We start from the raw sequence: 17698 nt of genomic DNA, 5'->3' as shown, positions 1-17698 counted from the left end.
GCCTCCGAGCCTCTCGCGGCGCTCTGCAAATATGAAGAGACTCTGCCGCCGCGGCAGTAGCGGCCACTGCATCTCCGAGCTGTGCGCGCCAGGGCGGGCCTCGGGATTGGGGCTGGAAGCCAAGGCATCGGGGCGGGACGCGGAGAGGCCGGGCTGCGGTCCGGAACCCCGCGCGAACCCGGGCCCGACGGCGCCGAGGGAGCGCGCGCCCCGCAGTCCCGCGCTGCGCCCACCGGGTATGGGGCGCGCCGCCGCCTGAGGTCGGGCCTGGCGGGCGCCCGCCGGGGGCTGCGGCCGAGAAGCCCAGCGCGCCCCGCACAGGAGCGGTCCGCGAGCGCGCGCGGAGGGGACCGAGACGGACGACAGCGAGGCCCGGACGAGCCCGGAGATGTCTCGTGTGCTCCGCATCCTGCTCGGATATCTATTCCCAGCCCTCCTGTTGCACGGTGAATACTGGGGTGGGCTGGGGGTGGGGAGATCGCGTCGTCCTAAGGACCTCAGACAACGAAGGGAGTCGAGTTCCGTCGCTGAGGACACAGTGCGCCCCTTTGCCCAATCCGGTGGGTGCGCAGAGCCCCTTCCCCCAGCGGCGCCCACAGTGGTTTTTGCTGTTGCAGTGTTCTTTCTGGAAGGATGCGAACCTCGCCCAGACACATTTTATCTCTCACATCCGTAGCTGCACGGCTGACGGAAAACTTTTTTATCCACTCTGTGGGCCTTTCCAGCTGTAAACTGTCACAAAATCGCAGGCGTTGCGGTCCCTTTTCCACCGCTGTCAGAGCGCAGCAGAGGCTCTCGGTGAGGTCCTGGCCTTTACGAGACTGTAAAGAGAAAGCTGTGATGGTTTATAGGGAGAACACGTCTCACGGGTGTTTGTCTGCCGTCTGAGGACCAGTGTTTGTAGTCTGCTTGCACCTTGGCTCCTCATTGAAGCTTAGTGTGCTGCTGAGTTCACTGGGCGCTAGGGGATTCTTAGTATTCTTAGTAGCGGGTGTCTTGAAAGCCAGACTGAAGGAGCTGCAAGCCCGGATCCCTCGTGCTGGTGTGGGATTAAGCATTCCTGTGCTGCTGCTTTGCTCTGGTTCTCCAGACTGTAGAAAAACTTTAGCCAGACATCTGTGCTTGAAAAGGGTTCGGGAAACTGCACAGTGCAAAATGTGACTATTGCATTGGGGTGGACAAGGCATGTTTTATGACAGGTGATTATTGATAATTGTGACCGGCAGTGGTTTGGTTGTTCTGTTGTCCAGGACAGTGAGTGGTCAGACACTTGACATTTTAGCCGAGTGACTTCACTGTGCTCCTTTCTTAACACCCACTGAAGACACCCAAACTTGCAGCTGGCCCTGTGGGGGCCAGGACTGTAGAGACGCGTCCCTCCCCCAGAGAATCAAGGGAAGGGAAAGGAGCTACAGGCTTCTGGGGTGCTGTTTGTTTTTTTTTTCTTTGTAGTCCTGCAGGGACAGCTTTCGAAGTTCCCCTAAGGCTTTGTGAACCTGCCTGCCCAATTGATTGCCAAGGTGTACACTGAGCCCCAGCCATCCCAGCATCTTAAAAGTCAGGATGGAACGCTTGCAGTTCCAGGGCAAAAGAGAGAAGGTATAATTATAGGGTTGGACTTCTAGGCCCATCTGCTTAGAATTACAGAGCAGTTTTAATCTTTGGCTGAAACATGAAACAAATCAGAGCCAATGAGCAGATCAAACAGCTGCTGCCACACACACAAGAAAAAAGAGAGGATGAAACAGACAAAATTGCCCTGTTGTTTAGAAAAAAATCTGTTGTAATGTCTGTGGAAAAAGATAGTAGTCCTGTCAAATGAAGAGTTACTTAAAAGTTTCACATAGACTATTTTGCATGGAATCATTGCTGGTTGAGTTTCAGGGATCATCTTCACAAATACACTATGGCCCCACTCCAAGCCCCCTTTCCCTCTTGAGAAACAGGCTGTAATGATGTGCCTACTTACCAATCCAGCTGAAGTAGGGATAGCTGGTAGATATCAAGAGCCCGTGTATACAAGTGTATCATTTGGTCCAGTGTAGCCAGAAATCTCCCACATTTAACTCGGGAGTCTGCGATTACTCCTTGAGATCTGGGGAAGTCTCCCCAGTGATGCCAGGAGATGAACAAGACAGAGGGAGTAACTGCAGGAGGCAGCCTGAGCTGTGAATAGGACGGGGCCAGAGAGCATGTGTGTTTATGATGAGGACGGAAGAGAAAGGGGGAGATTTGAAAAGCTTAATTGACAACCTGGATAAACTGTCACAAAAGTAATGCAGCTTCACATTGCAATGATGCAATTACCACAGCAAAAGTTGCCCAAAGATCTACTTAGATGGGGAGGGGGTGACTTGGCACAAGAAGCAAAGGCAAGGAGTAGTTATTCAAGTTGCAAATGTTCATGGTCTAAGAAAGGTTATCCACAACTAATAAGAATAGTATAAGGCACCAGAAAAGATTTGAAATCCCCCCTGCTCCAATTTTTACGTGATCAAAGAATTTTCACAAACAACGGATATTAATCAACTCAACCCAAGACAGTAGTTTGATGAGCTGTACCATTTGAGAGGTAGGGGTTTTATAGGCTTCTAGAAAGTTCTGTAGCAAAAGCTAGAGTCTGCTCAAGTATACCTCAGATGGGTTAATGATTTCTTTCCTAAAATGTAGTCATTATTTGCTAACCATGTGATGCCATTTGATTATGATAGCAATTTTTTAGATAAAAGCAAGTGTTGAATGACTCTAAATGTATTTATAGTGACTTTAATACATTTTAGACTGTGTGTATAGATTCAGTGCACAGGTAATCGAGGTCAATGAGGAAAACACAGGAGGCTTTCTGGTGGCAGTGACATTTTGTATGGGATCCAGTGTTTGTTCGGTTTTGTGGCCACTTCGATTTCAATTCATTAGAAGTCATAAATCACCCCCAAATCCTATCAGTGAGTAAATTAGCTCTCACGGGACCTGGGGCTTTTGGCTTTTACTCTTTTGTACAACTATAAATGTAGTTCGAGACCCAAGTTCAAAGTGTGCTTAGGAGTGTGCCCATCAGTCTGCTTTCCTCCCCCTCAGATTCTGCAAACAACTGCACTTCGTAATCCAAATAAAACCTCTTGAGCGTCACAAAGGTGCACAGCTGGCAGCTATCCGTTATCACCGTGCTCTTTGCTTAGATGAAAAGGCAGTTAGGTTCACATGTCAAATTTCAAAGCTCAGCCTTAGACACAGATGAACAAAGGTGTAGAGGATAAGCAAGCTACACTGACAGTGCAGCCAGCACACTTCCGCAGGGGAGCAGATGTTGGGAGACGGTGGTGGCTTCTCAAACACTGTTTACCTTAGTGGACTCCTCTGACTCCTCAGAGACCTTTGTAATTCTTCCCTTTGATTTAGCTCATTCTATCAGATGTTTATGGGCTGAGGCAAAGGCTCAGTTGGTAAAGGGCTTCCCTAACAAGCACCAGGACCTGTGTTTTGATAACCAGAACCTGCATAAGCATACTTGCAATCCCAGTGCTGGGAAGGTTGGGGCAGACATTCCTGATCAGCCTGGCTAGTCTCCTTGAGTAGTGGGCCAGTGAGAGCCTGTCTAAAAGAAGAAAAAGAGTGGTAGATTGTGTCTGAGGCTTGACACTTGAGGTTGTTCTCTGGCATTTACACACAGGAATACACCCACATGAACACACACACACACACACACACACACACACACACACACACACACACACACGGAAGGGAGAGGGGAATGTGGACATTTAAAAACTGCCAATTGCCAAATGAGTGCTTAAACAATGAGCTTCAAGAAAACATTTAAATGGAGCACAGTAGATCTTCAAAATGCCGTTTTACTGACTAGGTTGTGTAACAAAACATTTTCTTCCCTGTCCTCTCCCCTCTTTGTCGTCAGATGGAATTTTGAAAAGGATCATAACTTATTTGTACACGGTAGGGGGCAAGGACCTTGGACAGATGTTAAATATGTTCCTGCTGAATAGACTGACTTGCATCACATGTGGCCGAGGACTTCTATGATGGTCGTGTGCATCCCCCCCCCCCCGAAAGATAAAAGAACTCAACTCGGGTGGGTGATGTGACCATGAGGCTGCATACTGTTTAGGAACACATGACCACTGATACCGTCAAAGTGAAGCATCAAACATTTAAGACAGGGACAGGGCTGGCATGGAGGTGACGATGTATGCACACACCGGGCACGTGGAGCATCTGTGCCTTCAGCAGGTCTGAGGGGCTGGCATGGAGGTGACGATGTATGCACACACTGGGCACGTGGAGCATCTGTGCCTTCAGCAGGTCTGCAGCGATCACACAGGACACTTAGGAAAACCCCTGCCACCATCTACCGGGGCCTGGTGCTGCTGTGTTGTGAGGCTATGCATGTAGGCTATTGCTTCAGGGTGAATTATTTTGGAACATGGAGCGGTAGATATCTAATTATGAGAAAGCAAGTGTATTCTGTTCTTTAAGTGCCCTCCAGATTTATTCATTCAGCTGGCCATTGTTCAAAAGGTTTATCTGTGAGTACACTGCCTGTGTGTGTGTCACTGCTTACTGGGTGTAAGGGCTGAGGAGGGGCTTCCCCTTTCTTGAGAATTCCTGAGGAATATCAAGTGGTATGAAGAAATGACTCAGAGAACCCCGATCCAGGAGGGTGATGCGCTGTGAGTCATTGTACTAGTCTGCTCTTGGGAATCCTGCACATGTATCACACAAATACACACACGCATGTATGTGCAACATATATAGTATACATACGTGCTCCCATAAACATGTTTCATGCATATAAAACACATATATTGTACACACACACCATATACAGCACAAAGATCATAACATACAGAAATAGACACACATATCCACACATGTATACATGATACAAATATCATAGCTGTCTAGGATATACACACAAACATCACCCACTTACACTACAAACAACACACACACACATGCATTATAAATACATACCAAACATGTCATACCCTTATACCATACATATACATATATGCTACACAAGCATATATTGTTTATATGTGGTATACACACACATACATACATGTGGCACACACACACATATATATGTATACACACACACACACACACACACACACACACATATATATATATATGTAATCACATACATACAGAGGACTTGGCCATCTCAGTTCATCCTGTATCCAAAGGCCTTTGTAGGTATTAAAAGATGTCCACTAATCAAATCACTGTAGCCAGATAAGTGAAATTATCATTTTATTATTTTTTCTCTAAAAGGTACACACAGTATAAGTGTTTCTTCCTGTTTTTGTTTGTTTGTCATTGGAGAGAAACTTGGAACTAGAAGCAAGAGTGCCGTGTGCACCAGGGCGTGAATGGTGTTCAGCCATGCTGCTGTCTGCATCGTACAAGCTCTTATTCCAGGACCTGGGAGCTGTGCTGGAGCTTATCTCCCGGTATCCACTTCAAAGCTTGCTCTACAGTAATGACTGCTCGTTTAATTGGGCAGGGCGATTTCATGGCTAAGTAATTACCTGTAGTTAAGCTAATCAGTCTCATTTTCTATATCGGTGCTAGTGCTGACTTGAGATACTACACCCCTCTGATTATCGAGGCACACACATTATGTAAAGTAGGGAAAGCTTCAAAATGAGTTTTGAGAAAAGGATCCTTCAAAAACCCTCTGCTCAGAGACAATACTGCTAATGTGTTGACATTACATTTATTTACTTTTTAAAATTACATTTTAAGTCTTAAGGGTACATCTCTGGAGACTGGTCTGACCAAAGATTAGTTCAGTGCAAAGTGACCTTGAAAAGTATTGTTTTCTGGTAAATTTTGCATTGTCTTATCTTTAAAAAAAATGGCTTAGAGGATTTTACTTCCCAGTCGGTCTACATATGAATGTGGAAATCAGAACCTATCTAGACAATTTAGTTCTTAAAATGTTATTGAAAACTCAAGGATTTGAACGCATATACTTTCCATATGTCAACAGTGGACTTTGCATAAGAACCAAACACATGGTTGTTATTGAGCCCTTTGTTAAGTAAATGAATGTTCTCTCAGAAGGTGAGCACTGCCTCCTCCCCTTCCTGTCTCTTCAAAGGTCTTCTTTGGTTTCTCAGTAGCCTAAATTGCTCCTGAGAGCACCATGGGTCTAGGAAGGAGGTGTGTGTGTGTGTGTGTGTGTGTGTGTGTGAGAGAGAGAGAGAGAGAGAGAGAGAGAGAGAGAGAGAGAGAGAGAGAGAGAGAGAGAGAGAGAAGTCCCACCTTCATCCTTATGAAAACTCTGCTAGGTACCACCTTCCAAGAGCGTTACCTAGGCCGTCAAGTGATGTACACAGGTGGGCACTTAGTCTCATTATTTAGAACACAAACTTCAGTGTAAAAGTAGACCTTGTGCTTTCCTCTTATCCACGCAAATCTGGGTCTCAGTTGCTGGTGTTGGGTATTCTTACTGAGTAACAGACGGCTGTGAGTTTTCTGTGGATACAGTCACAGCAGAGTCCAAGATTCCTGGGTGCAGTAACGCACCCACCTGTGGGAGTGTTGTCTCGAATGCATCTACCCCTGTGCACACATGTGAGCAGTCCCTACAGTATTCCAGGATCTGTGTAATATTTGGAAAGTGGCAATCTATAAATGCTAAACCTCACAGAAGTTCATTTGTTTTCCATAGGTGAACAGTTTCCTTGCAGACTTCCACATTACTCCTACCCTCACAATTCCTCAACAGAAAACACCCTTTTGCCATAATGATTTTATTTGGGTCCAGGCCATGCTTGAGGTCATTTTCTGGAGAAGTTGTTGGATGACTGACTTACTCAGATTTCCCCTGGACTGGGAACAGTGATGGGAGCTTCCCTGTCACTAGGCACTCTGGCCAACTGTTCATAAATTTCCCTCAGTGGCCCCATGCCTAAGTGGTAACTAGTGATTGATCAAATGAGACAACGTGAGAAGTCAAGTCGTATGTGACCATGAAGGCCCCTGGGTTTCCCAGAGGTCTAAGCCTGGGCTCCTTGACTGGCTCATCAAGACTACGCCTTGAAAATGAAGTGGTGATGGCTTTAGCTTCTCCCAAAACTGAAATGGGTACATCAAATGAACTTCTGATTCCTAGATCTTAAACAGAAGTAGCACCAGAAAGAAGGCTGTCTGTATTTTTCACATAAGCCAGAGATGATTTTATCCACCTACAAAGAAATAGAAGACAGACACTAATAGACTTAAGACATGGTCTGCCCCTCAAGGGTTCATGTGTAGGAAGCTATGTGGCAATGTCAGGTAGTGGGCCTTTAAAAGATGAAACCTAAGCCAGGCTGTGTTGGTACATGCCTTTAGTCACAGTTTCTTGAAGGCTCCAAAGATCAAGGCCAACTTGAGCTACAGAGTGAGTTCAAGGACAGATGAGCAACTTAGTGAGACCCTGTTTAAAAAAAAAAGTGAGGGTGGGATGCTCGGTAATCAAGTACTTGCTTAGCATGCCCAAAGCTCTGGGTTTGATCTGTCCCTAGGATTGCTCCTCTTTCACTAGGTGGGCCCCTCCCTGGGTGAGGACTAGTGGGAAGGGATTAAGCCACTGGAGGCATTGCCCTTGGAGAGAATTAATGCCCACTCAGAGAGTGAGTTACATTCTTTCAAAAGCAAGTTGCTGTAATAGATCTCTTGAAGCCCCTACCTGTTCTTCAGTGTGTTCCCATCACAATGCCATCAGACGTGCTATGAGCCAGCACAGCCACAGCCCCCAGCAGAGTCAATGTTATACTCTATATTTGAAAATAATCTTAATTAAAAAATGTTTTAGCATCAAGTAGCTTGTTATAACATTGGGAAATAGATTTATATAGTTATTAATGCATACACGCGTGCAGGGCACACACACACCCTATAAATTCACTATCACACCTGTTGCGTCTTCTCCACCTGCTGATCATCTGTTCCCTGACTGCACTGGCTGCCTCACCAGGTTGCTAAGCTGTGTTCATGACCAAGAACCACATAGTGGGCTGGCGACTGTCTCCTACTTTCCAATTATTTGCATAATGGATTTTACTTCTTTTACCACTGGCTAAATACACAACCATAGCATTCTTTTCTTGCATGAGTCCATTCCTTTGGATGACCCATCTAATTCCTAACCATCACTCCTGCCTCTGCCTTTGAAACCCTGACTTTATTCCCAGAGCCCCCCCTTAGTCATCTCTATCCATTTCCTATCCAAACCTCCAAGTCAACAAAACTTACCTTAATTCATATTTGTATTTCCTCTCTCTAAAACACACAAACAGTTCATAGGTTTTTGTTAAGCTGAGCAGAACTTGTCAACAACCACATGCTTGGTGCTATGTGTTGCACTCCCTGTTCTCTTCTTTGGAATCATTTTAGGATGCTGGCTGCCAGCACAGTACTTGGTCCACCTCAGAGCTCCAAGGCAGGCCAGCTCTGGACCACCATTGTTTTAACTGTTTTGTTAAGAGAGTGATTTTGAGATCGGCTTACGAGTGTTATTATACCTGGAATAGTAGCGCTAACAGTGCATGAAATGCACCGTGCTAAAATTAGACCAAGCCCAAGAGGAGCAGCATTGTCATTACACACAAATGGGATGAAGCTCAGAGAGATTGAATCATTTCTGTGAGTTCATCAACCTACAGTATATTTCACCAGTTGCAAAATGCCCTGCGTCCATTTTTTTTTTCCACTTTAAGATCTTTGTGGTGAGTGTGCATCTTACCCCTGATGGGCATCACAGTCTCTGTGGTCCATAGGTATTAGTCAGGAGGAGTGGTGGGCTCTGCCACTGAGCTAGACTCCTGATGCATGACATTGCTTTTGCCTGTGGCGACTTGGACAGAAGTATTCCTCTTTTTCCCACCCTTGTTTCCTGTGTGTGTATCTTGTACTCCGTGTTCTGAGTTTAGTTGTTGGTTTGGAAAATCAACAGAGAAAGCTATTGAGTCAGCATACACGCTTTCTTTCTGTACCCTGCTGATAAATGACACTCTGAGCCTGAGAAAAAACCACTGTAAAGGGTAAACAGGTCTTACAAGAGAGGAAGGGGGTGTTAGTGTGTCCTCGGTGGGGCAAATATTTATCCTGGGAAGAATAACAGCAATTCCATATTTTCTCACCCAACATGTCTTGGTGCCTTCAAAATGAGGATACCCACAAAAACATAATGCTGTGTTTGTGTTTTGTGACCAAGAAGCATGAAGAGCAAACATTTGCCACCAAAGGCCAGCAAAGTTCCAAATCTCCTTGAACAGATAAATGTCGAAGCCATCTGAGGCTACTTGTGAGTGATTCATGGGCATTGTTGAAGCATGATGTCATTGTCAAGTGTTTTGTTGCTGGTAATAAAATAATGTGCATCTCAACCACCATTGAAGTCTTGGGTTGAATAAAATCCCACAAGCAGCAAATGCAGTTTTAAACTCAAGCTGCCCAGCTCAGGTGACTTCACCCTTGTATCTTGCACTCCTGGCTTTCTTATTAGTCAGGAGTTTATGAGGAAGCATTCATAGAGTGCAAAGGAGTTTGCAAATCAAATTTTAGAACATAATTTGGTCAACACTGAGATGTTGGCATTTTTATTGAATGCTAGAGTCACATTTCAAATAGAATCCTCTCCAGCTTTCATGCCTGAGGACTTTAATTAAGATCTATTTGAAGATAGTCACATTATAATTGATCATATTATTGACCCACCAGATAACAGATTGTATTACTTGTCATTCTTTGATTGCCTAACAAGGGACATGCAGGAATGTTCAGTGTCATCAGAATAATTATAACTGTTAACTGTTAGAGTTGATGGAAGTATGATGAATGACACTTTTGCCCCCTATATTAGTTCACAACCAAATGACAGATCAATGTGGATGTCAGACAAATAGGGACTGAACGATCAGGATTGTTATCGATACTACCTGAGCACACATAGTGCAGATTGTGTCTATCACAGAGTTGTCAGCAGTTCACTCCTGACTGGTCAGACTTCCTGCCTGGCCCAGTGCCACATCGGAACAACAGCAGGGGCAGGGCTCTTACTCTTACTCTGTCTCTGTCTCTGTCTCTGTCTCTCTCTTTCTGTGTGTGTGCTCTCTCTCTGTCTCTCTCTGTCTCTCTCTCTGTCTCTGTGTGTGTGTGTGTGTGTGTGTGTGTGTGTGTGTGTGTGTGTGTGTGTGTGTATGTGTGCGCTGTTTTGGTAATGGGCTGGTTTTGGAAAGAAAGCAATGTCTGAGTTCAGCAAGCTTGCTTCTTCCTCCATTGCCCTGGCCACCCATCTGGGAGAGTAAATGTGAGTTGGAAAGTGATACTAGGAGCATCACTGGAGGAAGCAGCTTCCTTCCATGAAAACCTAGAAACGGAAGCCCCTGCTTCATAACCATGACTGTAAATAGACAATAATTACCCATTTTTATTATTGCCTGCAAACAACTCAGGCCAAAAGCAGTGGTCTGAGCCTTAGGGTGAATACCACATGTACTGGTAACATTTGCCTCATGGTGATCACAGTATCTGACAACAGCAATGGAGAATATTTTATTCTGGCTTCTTCTTTCAGAGAGTTTCCCCCATCATGGAGGGGAAGGCAGGATAGAGTGATGCAGGTCATTGTGGTGGGAGCATGTGGCAGGGGCTTCCCGCTTTTCACTGGACCCGAGAGCAGACAGGGCGATGGCACCGGGGCCCAGGCCATAGCCTTCCAGTGCCTGTCCCCAGTGACCTACTTTTCCCTGCTAAGCTCTGCCTCCTGAAGGTTCCACAGCTTCCCAAAATAATGCCACCAGCTGGGGAACAAACATATCAAGCGATAAGCCTGTAGGGAGACATTCCACATTGAAAGCGAGCCATAACACCATCAACTTAGGTCAAGAATCTCTCACTCAGGTTTTCATGAATTGAATAGTGCCCATAGGTGCCTCCCAACTGTGAATAGTGCTAATGAGTAGAAGCAGTTGCTCTGCCAACAGTGCTGCATTTTACAAAGGGAACCCTGAGAGCTCATACAGAGACATACATCTTCTAACTGCTGGGAATATACACTGAGAATTCGTCCCATCCCCTGAGTGTTTGAGCCACTCATATCTGGATATGCGCAGCTTGCAGGTTTTAAGGGTGGCACCCACAATGGCCATGACACCACCTATTGGACTTTGCCTCTTAAAAGGTCCGGCCTTCTCTTAACCTCAAATGCTAAAGTCAAGATTCTAATTCATAAGCCCTTAGACAACCCACAACAAGGGCATGCATTTGGAGTTTGTGGTAGCCAGAAAATACGTGATTCGGGATAAGCATGTGGGAGGCTAGCCAAGGAGCAGGTCACAGCCGGGGGTTTCAGAGCTGTCCCCTGGCCCCGTCTTTTTCCACAGCTTCCAGGCTGTTTTTGCCGATGTTGATGCCATTGCTGTTACAGTTCCTCATGTAAGAACGTCAGTTTGTGAAGGCCCCCTCCCTTCAACCCACCTCCTCTTTTGCAGTGCCTCTGGGACAGTGTTTCTCAACCTGTGGGTCGAGACCCCTTTGGAGGGTGGAACAACCTTCTCACAGGCTTGCCCAAGACCATTAGGAGACACAGATATTTACATCATGATCCGTAACAGAAGCAAAACCACAGTTATAAAGTGGCCACAAAACAATTTTGTGGCTGGGATCACCTCAACATGAACAACTGTATTACAGGGTTGCAGCATTAGGAAGGTTGAGAACCACTGCTTTTAGATCATGCCTCTCTGAATTGACCTTGTGAGGTCCATTCAAGGCTCTACCACGCAGGTGCTTGTGAAGATGCGAGAAAACGGAGGTGAATGTACCTGAACTCTGTCTGGCTTTGCCGGGAACTAGCTGGGTAGCCCCAGGCAAGCTAGGCTCTGATTCTCCCAGGCCTCCATTTTTCCACCTGGGAAATGATCTCCAAGAGTGTTCCCCACTTTGGCATGGGAATTCTGAGAGTGAGCACTGTGTGCAGCCTGGTGGAGTAAACATGCTTCTGTCACTGCAGCCGCTCCCAGCTAGGGACCCAGCTGTCCACCTGACTTGCACCTGCTGCTGTCTCTTTCGCTTACTTCCTGCTCTTGTTTTTCAGGGCTGGGAGAGGGTTCTGCCCTCCTTCATCCAGACAGCAGATCACATCCTCGGTCCTTAGAGAAAAGTGCCTGGAGGGCTTTCAAGGAGTCACAGTGCCATCATATGCTCAAGCATCTCCACAATGGTGCACGGATCACTGTGCAGATGCCCCCAACCATCGAGGGCCACTGGGTGTCCACAGGGTAAGAAGGGGAGAGAGCAGTCTGGGAGTGGGGTTCTTAGGAAAACCCTATGATGGGTTTAGTTGCTGGTTTTGTGTAATACACAGTGACTGAGAATCAGGCAACTCTTGGAAATTGTGGTTGGTTAAGCAAACAGAGCTAAGAGCTGTAGAAATCTTTTACCAAAAGCAGCAATGGTATCATAGCACTGCTAGCTACACAGTATGAGTGAATAGATCCTTGTTTACTGAATTCTATGGGACCACTTGCGTATAAAGAGAAACCATTAGCAAGTGAAATTAAGCGTCTGTGTTTCACCTACCCTGAAACATGACTGCAAAGCTTCTTATGGTCTAAATATTCTCGCCATATTCTGGTAACTTAATCTAGGGCTTCAGGGCGTTTGGAGTAAGTTAAGAAGTGCCTCCACTAGCCAGTTCTTAGATTCTTTGGTGCGTTGTGAAGCTGAGATTAATCCCAGTTTGAGCTCTGGCTTATCTTCCATTAGAGCTTTTAAAAATAGCCTAGAGGCAGATCAGCGATTTTCTTTCTACCCATTAAATTGTTGAGCATTTGCAAGATTAACTGCAATCTGATGACTCCACCCTACACACAATTCCTGGGATATGGATAGCAGCCTCCAGAGACCATGGGGAAAATAAGCAAACACGTATGGATGTGGGACAAAACAAATCCTATAAAATGATGACATTGGAATTTTTTTCCTAAAACTGGGTCTCTTAAAATAGCTATGATAAATTCTTTGCATATGAATTTTTAATGTAAAATTATAACCTGGAAATGGTCGTTTATTAGGTGGCTGCTATGAGTCAAGCAGTTGTATATATTTTATGTATATATCAGTGACTCAAACTGACTTGGTCCTTATTGTCAGAGATTTTTGTAGAGGGACATAGAGAGGCACAGAAGAATGTGAGAGAGCCTTACTTTAGGGTCAGGATGGGCCCTGAATGTCTAGTTTCTTCCTGAAGGAAGAGTTATCTGTGTAGAGAAACTAGCAAAGTTGTGGTTGGATATAGAGTGAGTATGGCCTGACCAGCCTGAATACCTTACGCAACCCAACCCCGCAGGGTAGTTCCCCCAGGGTGGCGCTCAGCTATCTTGTAGAATAGTTTTTTTGTTTGTTTGTTATTGTTGTTGATCTGGAATAGGCTTTTTCTTGTTGTTGTTTTTAGAAGTGGTTTTTGCTTATCTGTCTGCCAGCTCAAAATTTAAATTGTTGACAATTTTAAGAAGCACCCGTGTTTAGGATTTTAGCCCACTTGCTTGATTTAGCCGTGCTGTCAGCTTAACTCAGAGTTCTTTATGAGCATAAGTAGGATTCTGATGACCTAAGAATTGTAACTGGAAAGACCAGGGTCTAACCAGCTTCATAGACAAACTCTGGCAGAGTGATTCAAGGAACCTTTTCCCTCCACTGGTACAGGCTCTACTGTGTCTGTGTGGATTGATGAGAAACCATGTGAAAATACCCCTGTGCCCATGAGCTATTATTGTCCTCTGTAGACTCTGTCCCAAGTTTCTGGCTTGGGAGCCTAGCGTTTATCTAAGGACATTTCCTCTTTGTCAACCAACACAAACCAAAGGAATCCTGGTATCTCTTATTATGTTAGCTTTGCTCCCATTTAATTGCCTCTTATTTCTTCCCCACCAAGAGAATAAGAATTTTGAGTGGCTAGAAGGGCAAACTTCCATTTCTGCCAATTCTGAGATTCCATTTCAGAACAAAGGACATATGTACCACGCTAGACAAGGTCCATCACTTGAAGTGTTCACGAATCTTTTTGGTCTACCAGGTGACTGTTTCTTGTATAGACCAGCAGCACACTTGTCCCCTCTTATGCAGAGAGAAGGGAACTCCCTTGTGAGGTCCCTGTTTCTCCTCACACCCAATGAGTGACAAAGTCTTAGACTAGACTTACTAGGGCCAGTTGGGGAGGCTACATAGCCTAGATTCTTGGTTAAGGCCCAGCACTTGCTTTTTTGTGTGAACTTGTGTTTCTTGTGCCTCAGTTTCATCAGATGTGGATGGTCATCATCCATGATGCCTAGGTTGTGAACTTCCAATAGATTAACAGTTGTAAAGGACATGGTCAGCAGTGTTCTTACTGCAATCACTTCTCTTGTCCTTACTCTCTTCCACGTGTCATTGGATTTACTCAAGATTTACCTGCTCTTTTCTTCAACAGCTGTGAAGTGAGGTCGGGGCCAGAGTTCATCACAAGATCTTACAGATTCTACAACAATAACACCTTCAAGGCCTACCAGTTTTACTATGGCAGCAACCGCTGTACAAATCCCACCTACACACTTATCATCCGAGGCAAGATCCGCCTGCGCCAGGCATCCTGGATCATCCGTGGGGGCACTGAGGCCGACTACCAGCTTCATGGTGTCCAAATCATCTGCCATACAGAGACAGTGGCTGAACAACTTAGTCGACTTGTGAACCGAACTTGCCCAGGCTTCCTGGCTCCTGGAAGTCTCTGGGTACAGGACGTAGCCTATGACCTGTGGCAAGAGGAGAGTAGCCACGAGTGCACCAAGGCTGTGAACTTTGCCATGCATGAGCTGCAGCTTATCCGTGTGGAGAAGCAATATCCTCACCACAGCCTGGACCACCTGGTAGAAGAGCTCTTCCTGGGCGACATCCATACGGACGCTACCCAGAGGGTGTTCTACCGGCCATCCAGTTACCAGCCTCCCCTGCAGAATGCCAAGGTAGCCAACTAGCCATAGAGCCCTGCAGAGTCTGCATCCCCTTTACTAAGTAAACCAGGTAGCCCATGAGGCATGTCAGAGAGACCGGGGGGGGGGGCTGAAGAATATAGGGTTCTACCCCATAGAGGAGGTGTTTCTGGAAAGTAAAAGAAGTGTGGAATGCTGGGAAGTGACATGGAGTGGGGAGTTGGCATTGCCACCCACTTGTTTTGTGTTCTGAGGAGTATTTGTGGTGCTTGTGAAAAATAACTCCGACATCTCAGAAACTCCTCACAGCCTAGAGGACAGCATGAGGAACATAAGGGGTACCATGACAACCATGCTGGGAATGACTCCCATTAGCAGCACACACCCTAATGCTAGAACCTCCTGAGACATGCTTTCATGATCCTCTAATACTCTCATGGGACAGGTGCCTTCACCACACACTTGATGGGTTTTAGTGCCAACACTCGATACAAATCTCTTCCTTCCAGATCCGAGTCAAATTTATCAAATGACTTGGAAAGCCACTGTGATTAGAAGGGGTATTGAGGAGGACATGAAGCAATTAAACCTTAGAACACTCATTATTGGAGTTATGTTCTAGTAATATTTGGAATTCTCAAGTATCTCCTTCCCCAAGCTCCAAATCATGTCAGTTGGTGTGTAACTCATTCATTTCCACTCAGATGTTTGTGACGTTCCGAGCTGGGAGGAGCAGACAGATTCAAGTCTATCGGAGTGGGCAGGGGATTTACTCTATAATGTCCCCCAGATGTGCCAATCAGTCTTGGTGGGACAGAACTAGGAATGGTGGGCCTAAACACAGAGCTAGTAATGGTGGATCTAAACACAGAGCTCTAATTGACTTTACTCCTTGTTTAAAGTCTTCTTTATGGCATTAACTTGAGCTTACTCATCTCTAATGATGTGTCAGGTACTTCTCTGCTGGAGGTAGTGCCGGGCCACCTTTCTTTCCACCTGTCATCGTAAGCTCATGTAATGGAGTTTTACTAAGTAATCACCTGTACTGAAAACTCTGCCCCGTGCACAAGGTAATGCCTCATGGGGGGCAGGAGCCCCCGAGCCCAGGACTCTATGAGGTTGTGCCACACTGCTGTGGACAACTCACTGGCAGGACTCAGCAGGGCTCCTACAGCTTCCTTCCCACATGGAAGAGGACTCTGGCCCATTGTGTTCAGAAACACCAAAGAGGCAAGGGAAACCCGCAGCTGAGGAAAACCTGCTGTTCTCTTACTGTGATGAGCAAGGGGCCTGAAATCTGCCCTTTCCTTCGGTGTGTTGGAGCCACAGTACAGATGATACAGGGAGGAGCTGCCTAACAGGATGATGCTGCCAGCCGCTGGAGGTATTGTTCCAGGCCAGGCTTCTGTAGATCTTTTAGAAAAGCAAAGAGCTGCCAGCTTCCAGTTCTGAGTCCTGGCTGGCTGGTAGCATCATCTACATGCTGCACCGAGCGTCACAGGCGCGCACCATCCTGCTTAGAATTGGATTAGACTTGGAGGCAGGGAGGAGGATCTCACACCTCCAACGTGAGGTGTCCTTTGAATGAAAACTGACTGGCTTTTCCATTTGTCGTGACTGTAAGTGGTCTGGATTGTCCACTCACCCTACCTTAACCAGGAGCATGTGCCTGTTCTGTTACCCCAAACCATTATGACGATCTGCCAAGCAGGTAGAGCCATTGTCGCCCCCTTCATCCCTTCCACGGACTTACCAATGAGCAGAAAAACAGCTGAGTGCTGAGTGTAGGCTCATGACTAATCCTAGCACTCAGAGGCTGAGGCAGTACAGCTGAGAGGTCTTCCTCGGCTATGTGGTGAGAGACTGAGGAGCAGGGTCAGCCTAAGCTACAGTATAAGGCATTGTCTTGAGAACAAACAAAAAACCCAAACTTGAGCTTGGGGGCTCTGGCCCTCCGTGGGGCATCACCTTGCACACAGGGCAGAGTTCTCAGTTTCAGCAAAGATGATTATTTAATCAAACTCCTTTACGTGAGCTTACAATGGTAGATGCAAAGAACAAAGCTTATGCCATCGGTAGTGAGGGGTAAAGTCAGGGAGGCTGTCTGCCCCCCACCTGACCTCATGCCACTGTTTGCACGCCCAGAGCCTGCTTCTGATTCCTTGCCAGCATGTGCCCACTCTAGACTCTTTGATGTCTTAAGCTCCTTTTAAACGCTAGAAGGAGAATTGTTTCTCCTTTCCTGCCCCCCTCCCCCACCTTTCTTACCTGAATCTCTTCCCCTTTCCTTCTCTGCTGTGCCTCCAAGGTGTGCAGGTCTCTGGGTGAACCTCTTACCTGCTGGCCTCAGTCTGGGCTGGGAGCAGACCCTTTGCTTTGGTCAGTGCTCCTCCCTGGTCGGGGCCTGTCTGGGGTTGGGGAGGAGTGTCTTCAGAGCCAGGTATCCAGCCTTGGCATGGGATCTCAGAGTGACAGGCATGATGCTGACCTTCTCTAGGGGCATGTTTATTTCTAAAGAGTTAAAAGATTTTCTTGAACTCTGGATAAGTTGGCAAGCACGTGGAATTTGGAAATGGGAGCCAGCCCTAGAACACAGCTGTCTTGCTGGCATCAGCTGGGGTCGAGCACACACGTTACCTGACCCCTTAGAGCCCTGGCACTTCTCTCCTGTGTGGTGGAGGAACTTTAAGGATGCTGTCTACCCTGTCTCCTTGAGC

The 17698-nt window shown here is 46.3% G+C and overlaps 1 protein-coding gene across 1 annotated transcript in view; it reads left to right on the top strand.

The window, feature by feature from the left end:
* Nucleotides 1-281: 281 nt before the first annotated feature.
* The window catches only part of Apcdd1 (APC down-regulated 1), a 30010-nt gene continuing 12593 nt past the window's right edge, over nt 282-17698 (top strand). Inside the window, exons 1-3 of the mRNA XM_005074664.4 lie at nt 282-446; nt 12110-12293; nt 14483-15014. Of these exons, the coding sequence (XP_005074721.1) occupies nt 389-446; nt 12110-12293; nt 14483-15014 (774 nt within the window). The 5' untranslated portion in view covers nt 282-388. The remainder of the gene's footprint in view (nt 447-12109; nt 12294-14482; nt 15015-17698) is intronic.

Source organism: Mesocricetus auratus, unplaced genomic scaffold, assembly GCF_017639785.1.
Source record: "Mesocricetus auratus isolate SY011 unplaced genomic scaffold, BCM_Maur_2.0 Super-Scaffold_6730, whole genome shotgun sequence".
Lineage (NCBI taxonomy): Eukaryota > Metazoa > Chordata > Mammalia > Rodentia > Cricetidae > Mesocricetus > Mesocricetus auratus.
This window is presented reverse-complemented; position numbering and strand designations above follow the sequence as displayed.